The sequence below is a fragment of the Petromyzon marinus genome, chromosome 8 (assembly GCF_048934315.1).
Source record: "Petromyzon marinus isolate PM22_M1 ecotype Great Lakes invasive population chromosome 8, UKy_Petmar_22M1.pri1.0, whole genome shotgun sequence".
NCBI classification, from domain to species: Eukaryota; Metazoa; Chordata; class Hyperoartia; order Petromyzontiformes; family Petromyzontidae; genus Petromyzon; species Petromyzon marinus.
The window spans coordinates 14559646-14577792 of NC_133674.1; the positions used below are offsets into that span (position 1 = coordinate 14559646).

At 42.1% G+C, this 18147-nt stretch overlaps 1 protein-coding gene across 35 annotated transcripts in view; it reads right to left on the minus strand.

Annotated features, from left to right (window-relative positions):
- Positions 1–18147, minus strand: part of LOC116940264 (sorbin and SH3 domain-containing protein 1-like) — a 143639-nt gene that overhangs the window by 35521 nt on the left and 89971 nt on the right. For 32 of the 35 annotated variants that reach the window (XM_032949796.2, XM_032949814.2, XM_032949806.2 and 29 more), the window contains 4 exons: positions 10967–11078; positions 9021–9215; positions 8561–8647; positions 6342–6407 (listed from right to left, as the gene is read on the minus strand). In XM_032949796.2, coding sequence (XP_032805687.2) covers positions 6342–6407; positions 8561–8647; positions 9021–9215; positions 10967–11078 — 460 coding nt within the window. The remainder of the gene's footprint in view (positions 1–6341; positions 6408–8560; positions 8648–9020; positions 9216–10966; positions 11079–18147) is intronic. The other 3 variants (XM_032949803.2, XM_032949811.2, XM_032949819.2) reach the window with 3 other exon arrangements.

Sequence of the window (18147 nt, forward strand, 5' to 3'; positions counted from 1 at the left end):
TGCCTACGTGACTTTACCAAAAGACCCCATTTATATATATTAAAAAAGACAAAGTAGATTACCAGAATTCATAAAAAGGATCTAGACGTCAATAAGTGTAAAACCAACATCATCTTCAGCCATGGTCAATCCACTGCTGGAAGAAGGCCTCTCCAAGTAAAAAAAAATAGTACAAGCAGCCTGTTATTACTCGGATACATATTTCGTATTTGCAGAGCAGTCAACATATTTAATTTCCACTTGGTTAGCCTGGTATGAGACGATGAAGGCCGGTCAAACCTTTCCGTTACCATTGCCAGGCTCTGTGCATGCAGGTTCAGGCAAGCACAGCAAAAAAACATGTTAACAATACTCCTGGGCGGAGACATTAATGCTAAATGAGCGCCACCAGTGCAATGGTGCTTGGTTCACTGCAACCTTGAACGTTTGAAAAACATCTCTAACATTAACACACGAAATAGCTTCATAGCACGTAAATACTTATTCCTAAAAAGCCCTTAAGAATTGGCTGATAACTCCCAAGGGAAATTACATTACCTATAATTTATTGTGCAAGAGATTAAAATGGAAGTAAATTTACGAATTACATTAACGAGTATTCGGCCATATATTATGCACGAGTTTAAACACATTTTGGTACTCAAATGCAAAAAAAAATGGGATAGTAAGAATGCAATAATTTTTTTTACAATTTCAGTAAAACGGTAAAGACTCAGCCCTGCAATTGCCTGCTCACATCACCGTTTGTGGAAGGACCTCCACTAGAGGGAGCTCTGGAGAGCCTCTCTCGGTGATACGTTGGTACATTTGTCAGAAGTCTAGGAAGTGGTGATCATACCCCCCCACAAGTTACCCCACCGCACTTGACCTGCCAATCAACTGTGGTGTGCCCATTCACGCGGCTGGGTGGAGAGAAGGGGGAGGATTTAAGAAACTTGCCCATTGTTCCAATCGCCACGACGGGTGACTTCTGGATTGCAAGTCCATTGTGCTATCCATGATACCACGGCAGCCCCTTTCTAATCAGTACCATGATTGAAATATGATCAATTAAGCCACATTTTGGGAGGTAACTGAATTGAGAAGATAATAAAGATTGCATGGGTTAGTGCATACACATGCAATGAGTAGAATATTGCCACTCAGCTGTGCTTTAATGTGCCACACGATAACAGAGGAGCTGAATCACATGTGCGGTATACTGTACTCTGCAAATGTGGTTGTCCACAACCACATGTTCGGCCATCAGACGCCCAATGTGTCTGGTCAGCAATGAGCTTCTCTTGGAGTAATAACAGGAAACAGATTTCTATTGTCACGGGTGAGGTGGTGGGAAATGGCAGCACCCACAAGGGAAATCCCTCGGCCAGAAAAAACATGCCACCAAAAACAAGACTTAGCAACAGCTCTCCCCTGACCCTAGCCTCAAAAGCGGCGGCGGCGGCTTTTGCTTATGGGAATATATCAGGAATGCAAAATCCTTTTGTTTTAATTCCAAAGCAATGTGTTGTTATTCACTCGTGCAATGCACTTTTTCAAAAGTGCACAAAAATACACTTTATAAAAAAAATGCTGGACAATGGATAAGAGTGTAACATCACAATTTCAAGCCAAAACCATTGATTTATATTTTCCGTAATTTTTTTCCCCAAACAGCTTTTGGTTGCCATGAATAAACTCAACACGATCGATCAATGGCTCTCACGGCCACTCATACAGAAAGCTTTGATGGTACATTTAAAGCTGAAAAAAGAGTTCTCTTTTTACCTATGAATAATAATGCAATTTTTGGAAATACTTCAGATTTTTTTCTTGTCCTGTGTATGTCACATTTTCAAGTTGCGTGACACATTCTGCATCATATTGCGACACCTTCCTTTACAAAAAAAAGTTTAAGAATTTACCTGTCCCAAGGTGGACAATACCATTGGATCATAACATTGAATGATATAATTTGTGAAAATTACCAGTATCAATTTTATTTAAAAAAAGCTTATATGAAGGAAATATGTATTTATATTAGTATAAATATGTGGAGGAATGTGTAGATGCGTAAATAAATAATACACTTGATATGACCTTGGTCAGAAACAGAAATCTGAGAAGTTAAAAAAGATGTTTAAGACACGACTGGGTTTCAAGCTTAGCTTCAGTTAATTGTCATATAATACCACAGAGGAATTACTGTCTCCCAGTCACCTTGTCATACGCCGAGACAATGTCATGCAACACGTGGAAATGTCGAGCACATCAGAACTGTGCGTATTGCAGGAATTGACAATATACTAAGTGACATCACTGCATACCGAGATTACACAGAGATTCCAGTTGTACCCAGCATTACCATAGAGACGCTGTCACAACACGTGTCGAATGAATAGTCACATTCTACTTGTAACCTTTAAGAGGGTTACAACCAACCCCCATGTAGTGCAGAATCTAGTGCTTTCAAGAGGCGACCACTTCGCAAGCAGCATCACTGAACTATGCGCATAGCCTCGCGAAAGGAACGATTTTACTCTACAACATGGGACCTCCTTTGCCAGTACCAAAATATGATAAATAGGGTTTTCTCCTTTTTTCTGGCAACAAAACAGTTGTGTTAAGATGTTAAAACACCAAACTGAAACCTTTTACAAGGAATCATGTCTGCATTAACCACAATGCTTGTAGTCAGAACGCAAACAAAAAGCACACTATCTTGATTTGAAGCTTTTGCGACTGCAGGAATCCATACTCTTGAACAAAAGAACCAAAGAGTATAAAAAACAACACTGATAATATATGCATTGTCCTTGAAAGTGATTGGTCCACACCCAGAGACAGCTTTCTTTTGAGCCAAAAAAGGGGAAAACCTATTTTCATATTTTGGCACTGGCAAAGGAGGTCCCATGATGTAGATGCTCACCCCGAGCTCTCATTACTCTGATAGTGCATTGCCTTTGGGCTGTACGCGTTTTGGCGTCCTTTGGTCTAGCACCAATTGAGGAGGCTCAAAAGAAGGTGTCTCTGGTGTGGACCAATCAGATTCAAGGACAATGCATATATTGTCAGAGTATGTTTTTTTGTTTGCATTCTGACCACAAGCATTGTGGTTAATGCAGACATGATTCCTTGTAAAAGGTTTCAGTTTGGTGTTTTAACATCTTAACACCTGATTTAAAGCTTTCGTGACTGCAGGGATTAATATTCTTGGTTCTTTCGGTAAAGTCACGTAGAAGGGAAACAATATAATAATAAAAATAAAACAATACAATTCTCACGACGTTTCGACTACAACACAAGCAATCATCATCAGGTGTGAAAACCACAGCAAGAAAACTGTTTTTCAAATTTTCTGAAAACCACAGCAAGAAAACTTTTTTTCAAATGTTCTTGCTGTGGTTTTCACACCTGATGATGATTGCTTGTGTTGCAGTCGAAACGTCGTGAGAATTTTATTGCATTTATATTTTTATTATTTTATTGTTTCCCTTCTACGTGACTTTACCGAAAGAACCAAGAATATCTTAACACCTGTTTTGTTGCCAGAAAAAAGGGGAAAACCCTACTATCAGATTTTGCTTGACTCGAGCACAATTTCTTGCAGTTATATTCTATCCACTTGAAGGTTACCAATCTGCAAGTTCAACTGCCAATTACATAAACAAACAATATCGACAAAGCTCCCTAGTTCGCCCATTGGCATACAACTCCTCCATCTGCTTCACGCTGCCCTGATCTTAAGATCTCTGCAACTGCTTTTACCTTTGATCTGCCGCGAGAACTACATTTAATTGCCACGTTTACCGCTCACCACCCGACTATTTGATCCTGGGAGTTGGCAACAGACACCAGGCTAGGGACCCGATCGTACGCATGAGTAAACAGCGCGAGCGGCTCTAGCCATAACCACAATCTGTAATTGTGAACACATAAAAAAAACACGTCAAATTATATTAGTGCCCATTCAGTTATATGGATTCCATCAGGCTCTTCACTGTCTAATTAAAAGATATTTAGCATTGTTTATACAGTGTACGATGGATATGAGCACACCCAATGAGAACAAGTTCAGGTATACTTTGTATGTGCGGTAGTTTAACATACCTGTTGCCTTCTCCATACAAATATAACGTAAGCATGTGTTGTTTAAATCAGAACTGTGCTTAAATAAGGTGCGCTTATATCCAGCTTCTATTGTTCAATTTAGTCAGCAGCAATACTTTATTAAATTAAAGACTGATCAACCCAAGTTAGGCTTCAACACAATATCATAGTTGTTTTGTCTGAAAACATTGTTCTTCCCGTCGATAAGTTATTGCATTCAAGATATCTACAGCTGTTGACACACAGAGATGCAAGTTCCATGAATGCACATACCACGCACTCAAAAGTTCTGCAACAATGGGCGTGCTTACACCCACATTTATGCACACACATAGGCAGGCATAGACACGCTCTCATATTCATACTTTAGATGTAATGTAGCCCAAAATATATTTGGACAGCCACTGAGACGTGATCCAGTCACAGCTATAAATTTATTAATTTTCCAGTGTCACGACAGCTACCTTGGATGTTGCAGAACATCTATGTGAACCAGTTTCTTTTCTCCGATTGGCAACAACACATGGTGGATTTGTGATAACGCAGTAATTAGCACACTAATCTATGAACCAATGACCTTGGTTCGATACTTGGCAAGTGATATCTGAATCAGTCATGGGCCCTCCTCTCTCATAAACCATACAGACCAGAATGACGACATATGATCAAACAACCCCCACAACCAATATGGTATGACAAGCCTTCATTCAGCAGTGGGCTTACAAAGATGTGTACATTATTAATACTATAAGCAATCCGTTATTTCACCATTCTAAATTGTATCCATTCAAAACCTATTTATTAATTTTGCAAACAAAAATAAGTTGTGGTACCCTAACACCACATTCAGAGAAAGATACCTTCGAATGTTAAAAACACCAAAGACAAATTTCCCCCGTATAGCCTTAACATATTGTTGGGGCAAGTGCTGTTAGCGAGCATCTATGAAGGCCAGAACGGTAGACGAGGGGGTGGGTGGCCAGCACTACGCCCGACCGCCTTTGTCTCCCCAGTGCACGAGGTACTCATTTGAGCCTGAGTCGATTTAGGGGCGGCCCAGGACCGGTTCAATAATTGTCACTGGTGTTGGCCGTGAACGGGAATCAAACTCGGGTCGCTGGTTTCATAGCGCAGCTACATACAAATTGGTCCATCCATTGGTCCAACAATACAGCAGGAGGAATGCCGAGGTATATTTGTGATTTGTGCTCAACATCGAGAGAGAAAATGGAACGGAAACATTCTGTTTACACGATGGTTTGGCATTGAAACGATACTCCGTAGTTTGCAGTCATTCAACAAAAAGAGTCAAGAAGCATGCCCTATAGCAATGAGTAGACTGCAGGTGAGGTTACACGATGCATACAAAGCAGCAGCAGCAGTAGCGAAAATAACAAAACTACGAATGATATTAAAGCATTAGAACACCAAGTGCACACACAGTTTGACTGTGTCTGACTGCTGTTAATATAAGCGGCTGAGTGCAACATGACGGGAGCTAATGAAGATCATTTTCCCTGACAAGAGCCTTGGTCAATCTAATACAATTTTACGATAATTTGATGTGGTATTGCTTCGTCTTCTTCTTTCGTATGGCTGGTGTAGATGCAAAGCAAACAACAACTAGAATTTCACGTTTAGGTGGTCAAACCAGATAATCGAGTCAGAAGCGGAGTAGTGTATCGCTATGATGTCTCTTTTGCGACGTATTAATTAATACAGTCCAATCGAACGGGCCATTATGCAATGTTACATATTTGATAGGTTACTATCCGTTCAATGTTATTTTAGCAAAGCGCGTGTTGGTGTATGTTAGATTTGGTTTCATTATATATATTGTGTATATACTGTACACGTACAAATGTAGAATTCAAGAATAAAATAATTGCCATCTTGTGTTCATATTTGTATTGTTTTTTAAATACCGGTCCATATGCTTTTGACTTTAAGAATATTTCCGAATTCAGAATAATATTACAAGTGGACATACATTTTTTACAAGTATTTATCTTTTTTTTAAATCTAAAATCAGGCTTTAGTAGGTAGAGAGAAAAAAAAACAGTTCAATAGCATTATAAATGTATTCTGACTTTATTTGTAAGTTTATGTACATTGTGAATGTATTTTTGTGCCTATAAATATTATTTTCAAAGACTGAAATAGCTTTAAAATAGATCATGGGTCTACACTGAAAAATACTAGACAGATTCAACAAGATTGTGGGTAGGTGACCCAGGGTGGATATATATTACCTGCTTTTCCTGGGGAGGCAGAATGGAACAGTTGCCTGGCGTGTATTCCCAGATCTTTCTGCGAAACTTATGAGGAGGAAAGGACAGATGAGATGAGAGTTGGAAAGGAATAGAGGGACTAAGATAAGACATGCAATACGAGGAGGCATTAGTAACAGAAGCGTCATGCTGGGAGACAGAAGAGACTGGGAAAAATCCATAAATCTGAGAATATACCAGGGTGGCTGTGTGGAGGAAAGAAGCCATCCAGGCTTCACTGGCGAATTTTGCATTTGCACCAGCTAATGAGATAAAATGGAGTTACAGTGCAAATGTGGTAATGTAGAATAAAATACATGTGTACATATTTAAGAGGCACACTGAGATAAAACATAATATATTTGAAACACTAGACAGTTCTAGGCATCCTATTAAAATACAGTATAAGCCACAAGGAAATGATAATGGATGATTCCTAAAGATAATTACATTAAAATAATACAGGATATCTTTTGCTTAAATGTTAAATTTAAATATCCGTATCATGAAGAAAATATTAATTAAGTATGAACGTTTTTTTTGGTAAAATGTGTGATCTATTTTGTACTTGCAAATACAAATGTATTTTTGGGAACCTTAGCATTTATCCGACTATTTTTTTTACAAATGAGATGTGCTTGTGAGCGAGGATTATATGAAAATTGGCATTACAATCATCAAGCTCATGCCCAATGAAAATAAATGTAATTGTGAAATGAACCTGTCATTTTGCTGACAGTTCTGCAGATGCACAGGATAGTGTTTTGCAGCTGTAATCATAGACTCAGTAAACACTGTATTATTAGTTAATGATTTACCTCCACGTATTGCAAACATACTTTCAAAACACTTCCTAATAATTGCAAAAGTAAAAATTACCATGATCAATGATCAAAACCAAATTAATTTAATGTTTAAGCTATGGTAAACACAGTATCATAGCTCTCATAAAAATATTAAATACACCATCCCAAATGCCTACTAAAATATCTAATAACAAATCCTTCTAAAATATCGAAAACTAATTTAAAATTAGTCTTAAATTCATATTCTCAGCGAGGTTCCTCAACTGCTGTAGGAGAATGTGAACAGCTTCGGCAATTTTAGTAGGGTCATACAATTCATACATATATATGATGGGTGGCCGGAAGTAATACAATATCATGTGCCCACTGCCTGCCCAGCTGTGGACATGGAAGCAGTATCATAATTCAGGTTAACCATTCGCATGTGAAGTTGCCAGGACTGAGGACTCGAGTACAAGATGGTCCTGCCGGGCATTGAGAACAAGTGCTACGCAGGACCATTTGTTGTCCTGACCCAGCATACGTAAGTGTGGAGGTGAGCGGGTGCAAAGACGAATGCCACATATAAATGCCTTTATTCGTTTTTTTCCCAGAGCCTGCAACAACACGTACTCAATTCAGGTTGTCCTGACCTGGCATGGCCCTCAAAGAGCACAATTGATATAATCAATTTGCAAGCCACAGCAACGGGAGCGCAGTGTACTACCCACAAACACTGTTACCAAATCCATCCATATGGATTTGTGCAGCCTCACAATTTCTAAATATATATTTTGCTCTGACTGCAAAGAACACATCCTATAAAATTTCAAACAAACCCATCAGATTATTTTAAAGATCCCAGCCCATAAACGAATTGCATATAAAGAGGTGTTTTTGATTTAATAAATGCAAAGATTAAAATGTTTATTATACAGGTATCTAATCAGACAATCAATAAGTTTGTTGTCAAGGAAAACATTGTTTCAATGTTCAACAACATTATGTAAAACCATGAAATCACGTTAAAAAAACTAAGCCTGATAAAGGCAGTGCCGTGTACTTAAAATTATCGATTTTTATCACACAAAGCAGCATTTTAACATTTCTCACAGTGGTATGTTCTCAGTAAAAAAAAATCAGTAAAAATTACATGAGTGCGATTTAAAATTATTTTGAAAAAAAAGGATTAATTTCACACCGCAGCCTTCGAATATAGCTGCGTGAGGAACTAAAATCACCCATGGAATGATTTTCCACACAGCGGTTAGACCCATAATGGTAAGGACTGAGCCACGTTAGATGAAGACAAAGCTGAGCCACATGATATCACACGGTGCTGATTTGCCACTAGTAGCGTGGGATGGTTGCCGTGATCAGGGGAGGCCCATGATTCAGCTCAAGACACCCACTTACCGGCCTTTGGCCAAACTCCAGTTCGGCAAAGAACTTATACCACTCCTCGTTCTGAACGTCTATCTCCTCCATACTTACATAGCTCGGCTAGAGGATGCAGAAGTGAGAAACAAGCATGACACAGGAGGGACATTTTTCAAACAAAAGAGAAGGAAAATTAAAACCCTGATACAACATTGCCATTGGATAGAGGACCACCATAATTCAGAATCTCTATAGAGAAGAACTGCCAAAAACAAATGAGAAGAGTGAACACTAAAACAAAACAAAGTAGATCAATTTCCTTTCAGTGAGATATCTAAATATTAGGTATACTTCCAGACAACAGTTTTACACAATTTCAAATTCACAGTACTTTGTGATATAATGCAAAACAACTAGGCCACAATGTACACAATTCACATGGGTTTAAGGAACACTTTTCTGGTCACCAGGCAGTTTATTCAGTAAGTAAACTTACTCTGCGTGTCATTCCTGTTTCCCTTCCATTCTGTCTCTCCACCTGTTCCTCCTCCTGCACAATCTTTCTTGTACCCATTGCTTCAGGCCCTGTTTTCATTCGCTCGGCTGCGTTCTCAGCTCGTCCGTCTGAACCCAGCCTTCCATAGGCCTGCGGCTTCTTCACTGGGAGCTCCTGCCACAGTGTTTGTGGCTCCTTCACCATCAGGCCAAACGTGGTACAACATGCGGAAAAAGAGACATTGTGCTTTTTTCCTGTCCCATGTGCCTTGCCGTGCAGTTGAAAATTTGTACCTACTGAACAGCTGTTTAACTGTCAGGCGTTTGGCTCCCACTAATGCACAATTGTCATTTCACTCAAAAGCGTATCACCTGCTCTTCATGCATAAATAAAAGGTAGCCACTTGTGATCTTGGCACACATTGTTTGGACTCGTTATGGATAGAGCTAAAATAGGAGCCATTACTTCATCAACAAATGGTAAAATGACAAAGAACAGGAAAATCAATATCCGAATGACAGTCTAGAAAAGTTTTAATACAGCCTTAAGTTTGAACACAGGAGAAGATGATGTCACAGCAGTTTTTGATATTCACCACAACTGCTCATTAAAATGTCAAAGCAGTTAATAAACTTGGATAACACCTCAGTGTAATTAAAAAAAATCCAATTCACTCAATTAAATAATAAATTATCTACAATTAGGTCACTCCCATTCGCACATGAACAGCATTGATGCTAGTAGATAATACATTAATTAATATTATTCTCCTGAAACGGAAAACCTTCTTTCTTGTATAAAACAAAAGGAAAATTGTGTATTAGAGTCATGCCAGGCATGCTTTTCCATGAAAACAATAACTGGGCACAAGGTCAATTATGCCCAATTATGTTCAGAAAATAAAAAAATATATGTACTTTTATGAACAGTTATTTAGAAATTTCATTTTACCTTCTCATTAAAGTCACACAAGTGAATTTATTAATACAATTAAAAAATTCTAAGCATACACTACAAAGTTTAATCACTTCCAAATAACACGCTAAATTAAAAGAAACCTGGGGGGTAGTAGTATTGGTGCGGGTGGTTAGTGCACTGTGAAATAAACCTGACGATCTCAGTTACATTTCTGGCCGTTGCAACATCAGCTGCGATTGATATTTGAACCAGTCACAGCTACAACCTAATTTTCTTCACCAACCAACAATGACCGATATGATGAAGTATACTGTACTCTACTCAAACAACCCCCATGACTCAAATGTGGGGCAATCCTCACCCAGCAGTTAAAGGACTTTAAAAATAATAATGAATTCAAATATATCGTCCCCTCTAGAATGCAGAAATTTAAGTGGACTTCCTTCACAACACAACAGCCATGACTGGACTCAAAAGGGCCTGCCAGGAACATATTGTCCCCCCCCCATCTTCAGATGACACACACAGACAAAGACACCGGGAGTAATAGGAGGAGCGAGATTCACATCGTCAGCTCCTAGCATATCTCAGCAACCCAACCAGCGAGACAGAGCAAAAGAGTCACACGAGCAGAGCCTTCAGCGACAACCAAAGCAACTAGCTCAGTCTGCTTCGGCATGGACACAGCATCCAGAACCAACCAGTGGAGTATGAACTCGACACATTCTGTGCACAGTCCTTGGAAGTATTTAACACACAATGGGGGTAAACAAATGTGTATATTTTCTCAGTTGATAAGGAATCAATAATAAGCCACATTTTCTTAAGGCAGCAAACAGCAGTTAAACTATTTACCGGTGACTCGAATGGCTTTGCAAGGCTTCCTTTATATATGTGTAAAGGGCACAAGCTTATGAGAACATTTTGTTTTGGTAAAGGAGAAACTCACACATTGCTAAGTGTTTGCAAAGAAAAGCCAAGATAAAAGGAACGAATCGTGAGGCGAAGTGCATAAATCCTTCTCTTACCGGTGCTTCCTTGTCTAGAACGGATGACCTTCCCGGCTCATACTCAAAAATACTCTTGGGCTCCGCACGATAGCTCCGTGTGTCCACGCGTTTGTCAGGGGGCTCCCACTCGCTGTCGGATGGGTGGGTGCAGGGGAAGGCGAGGGTGGGTTGCAGGATGGGGGGCGTGGGGTGGGTGGGTGCAGGGGGAGGGGAGGGTGGATGGATCCATGGGGAGGAAAAGGAGGGTGGGTGGGTGCAGGAGGGGAGGGAGGGTGGGTGCAGGAGGGGAGGGTGGGTGTAGGAGGGGAGGGAGGGTGGGTGGGTGCAGGAGGGGAGGGTGGATGGATCCATGGGGAGGAAAAGGAGGATGGGTGGGTGCAGGAGGGGAGGGAGGGTGGAGGGTGCAGGAGGGGAGGGGCGCGTGGGTGGGTGCAGGAGGGGAGGGGCGGGTGGGTGGGTGCAGGAGGGGAGGGGCGGGTGGGTGGAGGGTGCAGGAGGGTGGGTGGGTGCAGGAGGGGAGGGAGGGTAGGTGGGTGCAGGAGGGGAGGGAGGATGGGTGGGTGCAGGAGGGGAGGGAGGGTGGGTGGGTGCAGGAGGGGAGGGAGGGTGCAGGAGGGGAGGGTGGGTGCAGGAGGGGAGGGAGGGTGGGTGGGTGCAGGAGGGGAGGGTGGGTGCAGGAGGGGAGGGAGGGTGGGTGGGTGCAGGAGGGGAGGGAGGGTGGGTGGGTGCAGGAGGGGAGGGAGGGTGGGTGCAGGAGGGGAGGGTGGGTGCAGGAGGGGAGTGAGGGTGGGTGGAGGAGGAAAGGGAGGGTGGGTAGGTGCAGGAGGGGAGGGAGGGAGGGTGGGTGCAGGAGGGGAGGGTGGGTGCAGGAGGGGAGTGAGGGTGGGTGCAGGAGGGGAGTGAGGGTGGGTGGAGGAGGAAAGGGAGGGTGGGTATGTGCAGGAGGAGGGTCGGTGCAGGGGGAGGGGAGGGTGGGTTGCAGGAGGGGGGAGCGTGGCGTGGGTGGGTGGATTGTACGGAGAGGGGTGGGCGTTTGAGAGAAATGCGGGAAGCGAGAGTGGGGAGGGAGGCAATTGGTTGGAAACTCCCAGCAGCATCGTCATAAGGCAACACAGTGCGCATGGCATAGAAGAAGCCTCATAGCGAGCCATCATCTGTTACACCAACTATCTTCATCACGGATGATATATCAAAAGAAAGGAAACTGTTCTTTAATACAATAATACACACTGAAGGCAAAGGTTTACTCAAGGACAATCAATTATAAAGCTACCGAAGGTGAAAACAATCGTACAAACTCCTGTCATTAAAATTATTACGTTTAAATCAAGTGTATTTCAAAACAGTTCATCATCGCATCATATACAGTATCGAATTATTAATTTATATTAAGCAATGCATAGCTGCTCAATAATAGTATTTACTTTTTAAATAGCAATTACACAGCGACAATGATAACAATCTCAGGGCGATAATTATCAATCCATCTGGTGGTAACACAAAAATGTAAACCCCAATTTTAAAATAAACGAGCAAACCGCACATCCTTTGGATGCAACCGTTCGCCCCTCCCAGCCAGCAAGCAAAACTTTAATTCTTATATGGAGCCCATTCTCTCTCCACCTTTCTCTTGCCTTCTCAGTACTGTCGGAATTTATCTCGATTTCTCGCCGTCTCTGTTTCTCAAATCTTGTCGCCTCTCCTCCATCCGCTATCTCAACACCCCCCCTCATATCTCTCCCCTTGTTTTTCTCTCTCACTTCTCTCCCCTCCTAAATTCCCCACCTCCTCCCCCCCCCCTTCCGTCTCAATCTCTCGCCTATCCTCTCTCCCCAACAGCTCGTCACGTTCCCTCGCTGTCCACTTTCCGTTTTGCTCTCTCCCGTTTCATGCCCTTTCACTCTCTGCCCCCCCCCCCCCCGTTTCTTCCTCCCCTCCTCTATCTCCCACCCTCATCGCTCTCCTCTGTCTCTGTCGCTCACCTCCCTCCTCTATGAAGTTATGGCCGTATGATACGCAACACGTGACAGCACTGGCACGGCAATTGCACTGGAGACACGTCCGGAGTGGAGCGTGGACAGAACAGAACAAAGACAAAGATCCCCCCCCGTATAGTCTTAGCAGACTGTTGGGGCAAGTGCTGTTCGCGAGCACCTATGAAGGCCGGCACGGCACACGAGGGGGTGGATGGCCAGCGACCACGCCCGACCGCCTTTGTCTCCCAGGTGGCGATGTTTACACACCGCACCAGGTACTCATTGTTTTAGGCTGAGTCGACCCCGGGGAGACCCAGGACAGGTAAAGATAATCGTCACTGGTGTTGGCCGTGAGCGGGAAATCGAACTCGGGTCGTCGGGTTCGTAGCTCAGCGTAGCGCTAACCACTTCACCACCGCTCCCTGGAGTGTACGGGGGGGGGGTGGGGGGAGGAAAGTGACGTCGTCACGCAGATGTGCCCTGTGACGTCACCACCACGCACGCGCACTTTTGGAGCGCGGCAGTCAAGCCAGACAGGATTCCACCCAGGTCATCCAGCCGAATAATGTTTTTTGTTATTATAATGCAGTATATGATACTGCACGTGCACGAACACTGCCGATATACAAGTAAAGCCATAACAGCAATATTCTCAAATTAATACAAACCGAAAAACACAATACATATATTTGGGATAAACATTACCCCAAAACAAAATACATCTCTCAACGTTTTTAAGGGAACCTTTGAATAACTTTGGAAGAAAATAATCCTCCTTGCTTAAATACTCACGTATATTCTTGGTTCTTTCGGTAAAATCACGTAGAAGGGGAACAATAAAATAAGAAAAATATAAAACAATAACATTCTCACGACGGGAACCTTTCAATTTTATTGTTTTATACTTTTATCATTTTATTGTTTCCCTTCTACGTGACTTTACCGAAAGAACCAAGAATATGAATCCCTGCAGTCACGAAAGCTTTAAATCACACTCACGTTCGTTAAACGGTTTTGTTGTTGGTGATGATGACGATGAAAAAATGGTGGTGCAGCAACATGGGGAAAATGTTTGAAGTTAACTTACTTGCACTCCACTGGGGCGAGAATTACGGAGTTCATGCTGCCTGTTGTTAGGGTTGAGGCCCACCGCACAGTGTGAATTCACAACTGAAGCAGCATTATTATACCCTACAGGCTCCGCTGGGAATATCACGCGGCTTTCCACAATTCTCTCTCAGTCTTGGTGGTGGTGGCGTGGGGTGGGAGGACAGGGGGGGAGGTAGATTTCCTACAGTCACGCCACGTGACACCACCACAAGAAAATGCTTTCACGTGTAAAGCAAACTAATGGCTTATTGCTGGAATACAAACTATTGGCAATGTTGTTGAAATACAAGGCACAGAGGGGCGGCTATGAATACTCTTCGTGGTGTTTGTTCGCGACAATTCTGTTAATGGCGTTTCGCTTACAATTCTCTTGCGCGACTGCAATGAAATAAAGGTCGTGCAGAGAAGGGTATAAAGACTCAGGAAATGGCTCACAAGGATTTTCTTTTCCTGGCTCCTAAACCGCAGCAGAGTTAAATGCAACTTCCCGTCCCTGGGCAAAAGTAAACACACAGCGTCACCAGCCCATCCACACTACAACTGTGGCCTGTGGTCCTCTATCCTAATTGCAAATCGAGAAGGCCTCACACCGCTCTAAAATATAAAAAATATAACATGTAACCTCAGAGCATGACACTGCTCTGCATAGGTTTACGAAGTGGGTTTCACATACGTGATTAATATATATTACTTTTTATTCAATTAGGCATTTCATTCATGCTGAAATTATGGTTCTATGCAACATTCACCACAACAGAACAGAGAAGACCGATTTGCAGCCTCATCAAATCGGTCCAGAAAAATCTATATTTTAAGCAGACATGTGACTATATCCCTGATGTGTTACACAAACAAGAAGTATGTCCAAAATGGAAGTAAACACAGTAAACCTTGCCATCTGTTACGAATTAAGCGCAACCCTGCACTGTAAATACACAGCAGGCAGAGTGAGGTTTGATGCAGTAGGAGTGTGGATAAGACTAGCATCAAATGTTTTCTTGTGTTTCATTAGTGTCCAGCTCCCTTAGCCTCCGATTAGCACGTTTGGATACGTACGGTGCGAACTAAGTTCAACGTACAATATACAGTGAGGAGAAAAAGTATTTGATCCCCTGCTGATTTTGTACGTTTGCCCGTTGACAAAGAAATGATCAGTCTATAATTTTAATGGTAGGTTTATTTGAACAGTGAGAGACAGAATAACAAAAAAATCCAGAAAAACGCATGTCAAAAATGTTATAAATTGATTTGCATTTTAATGAGGGAACTAAGTATATGACCCCCTCAATCAGAAAGATTTCTGGCTCCCAGGTGTCTTTTATACAGGTAACGAGCTGAGATTAGGACCACACTATAAAAGGGAGTGCTCCTAATCTCAGCTCGTTACCTGTATAAAAGGCACCTGTCCACAGAAGCAATCAATCAATCAGATTCCAAACTCTCCACCATGGCCAAGACCAAAGAGCTCTCCAAGGATGTCAGGGCTAAGATTGTAGACCTACACAAGGCTGGAATGGGCTACAAGACCATTGCCAAGCAGCTTGGTGAGAAGGTGACAACAGTTGGTGCGATTATTCGCAAATGGAAGAAACACAAAAGAACTGTCAATCTCCCTCGGCCTGGGGCTCCATGCAAGATCTCACTTCGTAGAGTTGCAATGATCATGAGAAGGGTGAGGAATCAGCCCAGAACTACACGAGAGGATCTTGTCAATGATCTCAAGGCAGCTGGGACCATAGTCACTAAGAAAACAATTGGTAACACACTACGCCGTGAAGGACTGAAATCCTGCAGCGCCCGCAAGGTCCCCCTGCTCAAGAAAGCACATATACATGCCCGTCTGAAGTTTGCCAATGAACATCTGAATGATTCAGAGGACAACTGGATGAAAGTGTTGTGGTCAGATGAGACCAAAATGGAGCTCTTTGGCATCAACTCAACTCGCTGTGTTTGGAGGAAGAGGAATGCTGCCTATGACCCCAAGAACACCATCCTCACCATCAAACATGGAGGTGGAAACATTATGCTTTGGGGGTGTTTTTGTGCTAAGGGGAAAGGACAACTTCACCGCATCAAAGGGACGATGGACGGGGCCATGTACCATCAAATCTTGGGTGAGAACCTCCATCCCTCAGCCAGGGCATTGAAAATGGGTCATGGATGGGTATTCCAGCATGACAATGACCCAAAACACATGGCCAAGGCAACAAAGGAGTGGCTCAAGAAGAAGCACATTAAGGTCCTGGAGTGGCCTAGCCAGTCTCCAGACCTTAATCCCATAGAAAATCTGTGGAGGGAGCTGAAGGTTCGAGTTTCCAAACGTCAGCCTCGAAACCTTAATGACTTGGAGAAGATCTGCAAAGAGGAGTGGGACAAAATCCCTCCTGAGATGTATGCAAACCTGGTGGCCAACTACAAGAAACATCTGACCTCTGTGATTGCCAACAAGGGTTTTGCCACCAAGTACTAAGTCATGTTTTGCAGAGGGGTCAAATACTTATTTCCCTCATTAAAATGCAAATCAATTTATAAAAATTTTGACATGCGTTTTTCTGGATTTTTTTGTTGTTATTCTGTCTCTCACTGTTCAAATAAACCTACCATTAAAATTATAGACTGATCATTTCCTTGTCAGTGGGCAAACGTACAAAATCAGCAGGGGATCAAATACTTTGTTCCCTCACTGTACATACATGACATAATAGAGGGGTGGACTTATTTAATATAGCTGTTCCTCCTATTTGTTTATCTTTTCTCTAAATAATTGCGATAACTCTATCATAAAACCTATGCATTGTTACATTATCATTACTATTCTGGCATGAAAATATCCACCAATGGTACATGGCACATGGTGAACCACTGGTCTTTCCATCAAACCCGTGCAATATTAGTAAATTAAACTACACTATTAAACTTTGTTATACCAGGTAAGGCCCACTGAACTATATAGCTTTTTTCAGAAGTGGTCCGGCCACAAATGATGGCTCAACGAAGTGCCTTATCACGTAGAAAGTTAAAGCGGCCAAATATTCCAAACGAATATTTTTCTAAACTCATAAAGACAGGTGGGATGTTTCATGGAGAAAGTCTGATGAGTAGAATGTCATTGTTGTCACCCTCTATGGGTGTATCATCAACGTGTTGGTCATCATTAGAAAGTGCACAATACGGAGCTATCGGACCAGCTGGTTCAGAAGATAGGCTGAAGATTGCCACAATCGAAAAGTTATTTCACAAATAAGGCTACTTCTAACAGTATACAGTAAATATAAAGTTTGTTTTCTTTCAAACTTATTGAACATATACGTTTGCTGAAGCGGAAACTTGATAACGTGTAATGGCAATTAATCACAATGAACATGTTAAAAAATTACCTGCGCTAAACAGTCAAAATGCCTACGATCAGATGCCAAGCGGGTTAACGCCTGGATAGCTCTTGGATGGGTGACAACCATGCATTAACCAGGCATTGTAGACCTATGCGGGGAAACATTGTCCCCACCTTCACCAATCCACACTGAGCGGCATGGCGAAATATGGATAAGCAACACCCATTGAGAGTGATCACGTGACGAGGCTCTAATCCCGCAGTGGAGAGCCACACTTACTTTACATTGTTGGAAATCATACAAAAAATTGCAACAAATATCACGTCATACATGTACACTAAACAGCCAATATAGAATATCAAAAATAACTTTTTGCTCTGGCTTGCAGAACACCGCAACTGTATAGTCTTAAAAGATTACTAAACATGCAATGATGCACCTTCATCACGAGTTCATTCAGGAATCGGTTCTCTCTTGTCTTGTTTTTACAATCTCATTTGTTCTGTCTCTGTGTAATTCTCCCTTTTTCACAATCTTCATGTAACGATGAATCAATTCCGGTGAGTGAAGCTATGCAAGCTGTACGATATGCAAATAATGCAAGATGCAAATCAGGCCAGACTGAATTTATGAAGTCTGATAAACACTGAAATTGTGGATCAGGTCCCGCTTTATTCTGAATTTGATTTTTAATACAATCTTTGCAACGTGCTTATATATATATAAAAAAAAAACCCCTCGTACTTATCACTGATTTATCCGAATTGTAATCTCCGTTATC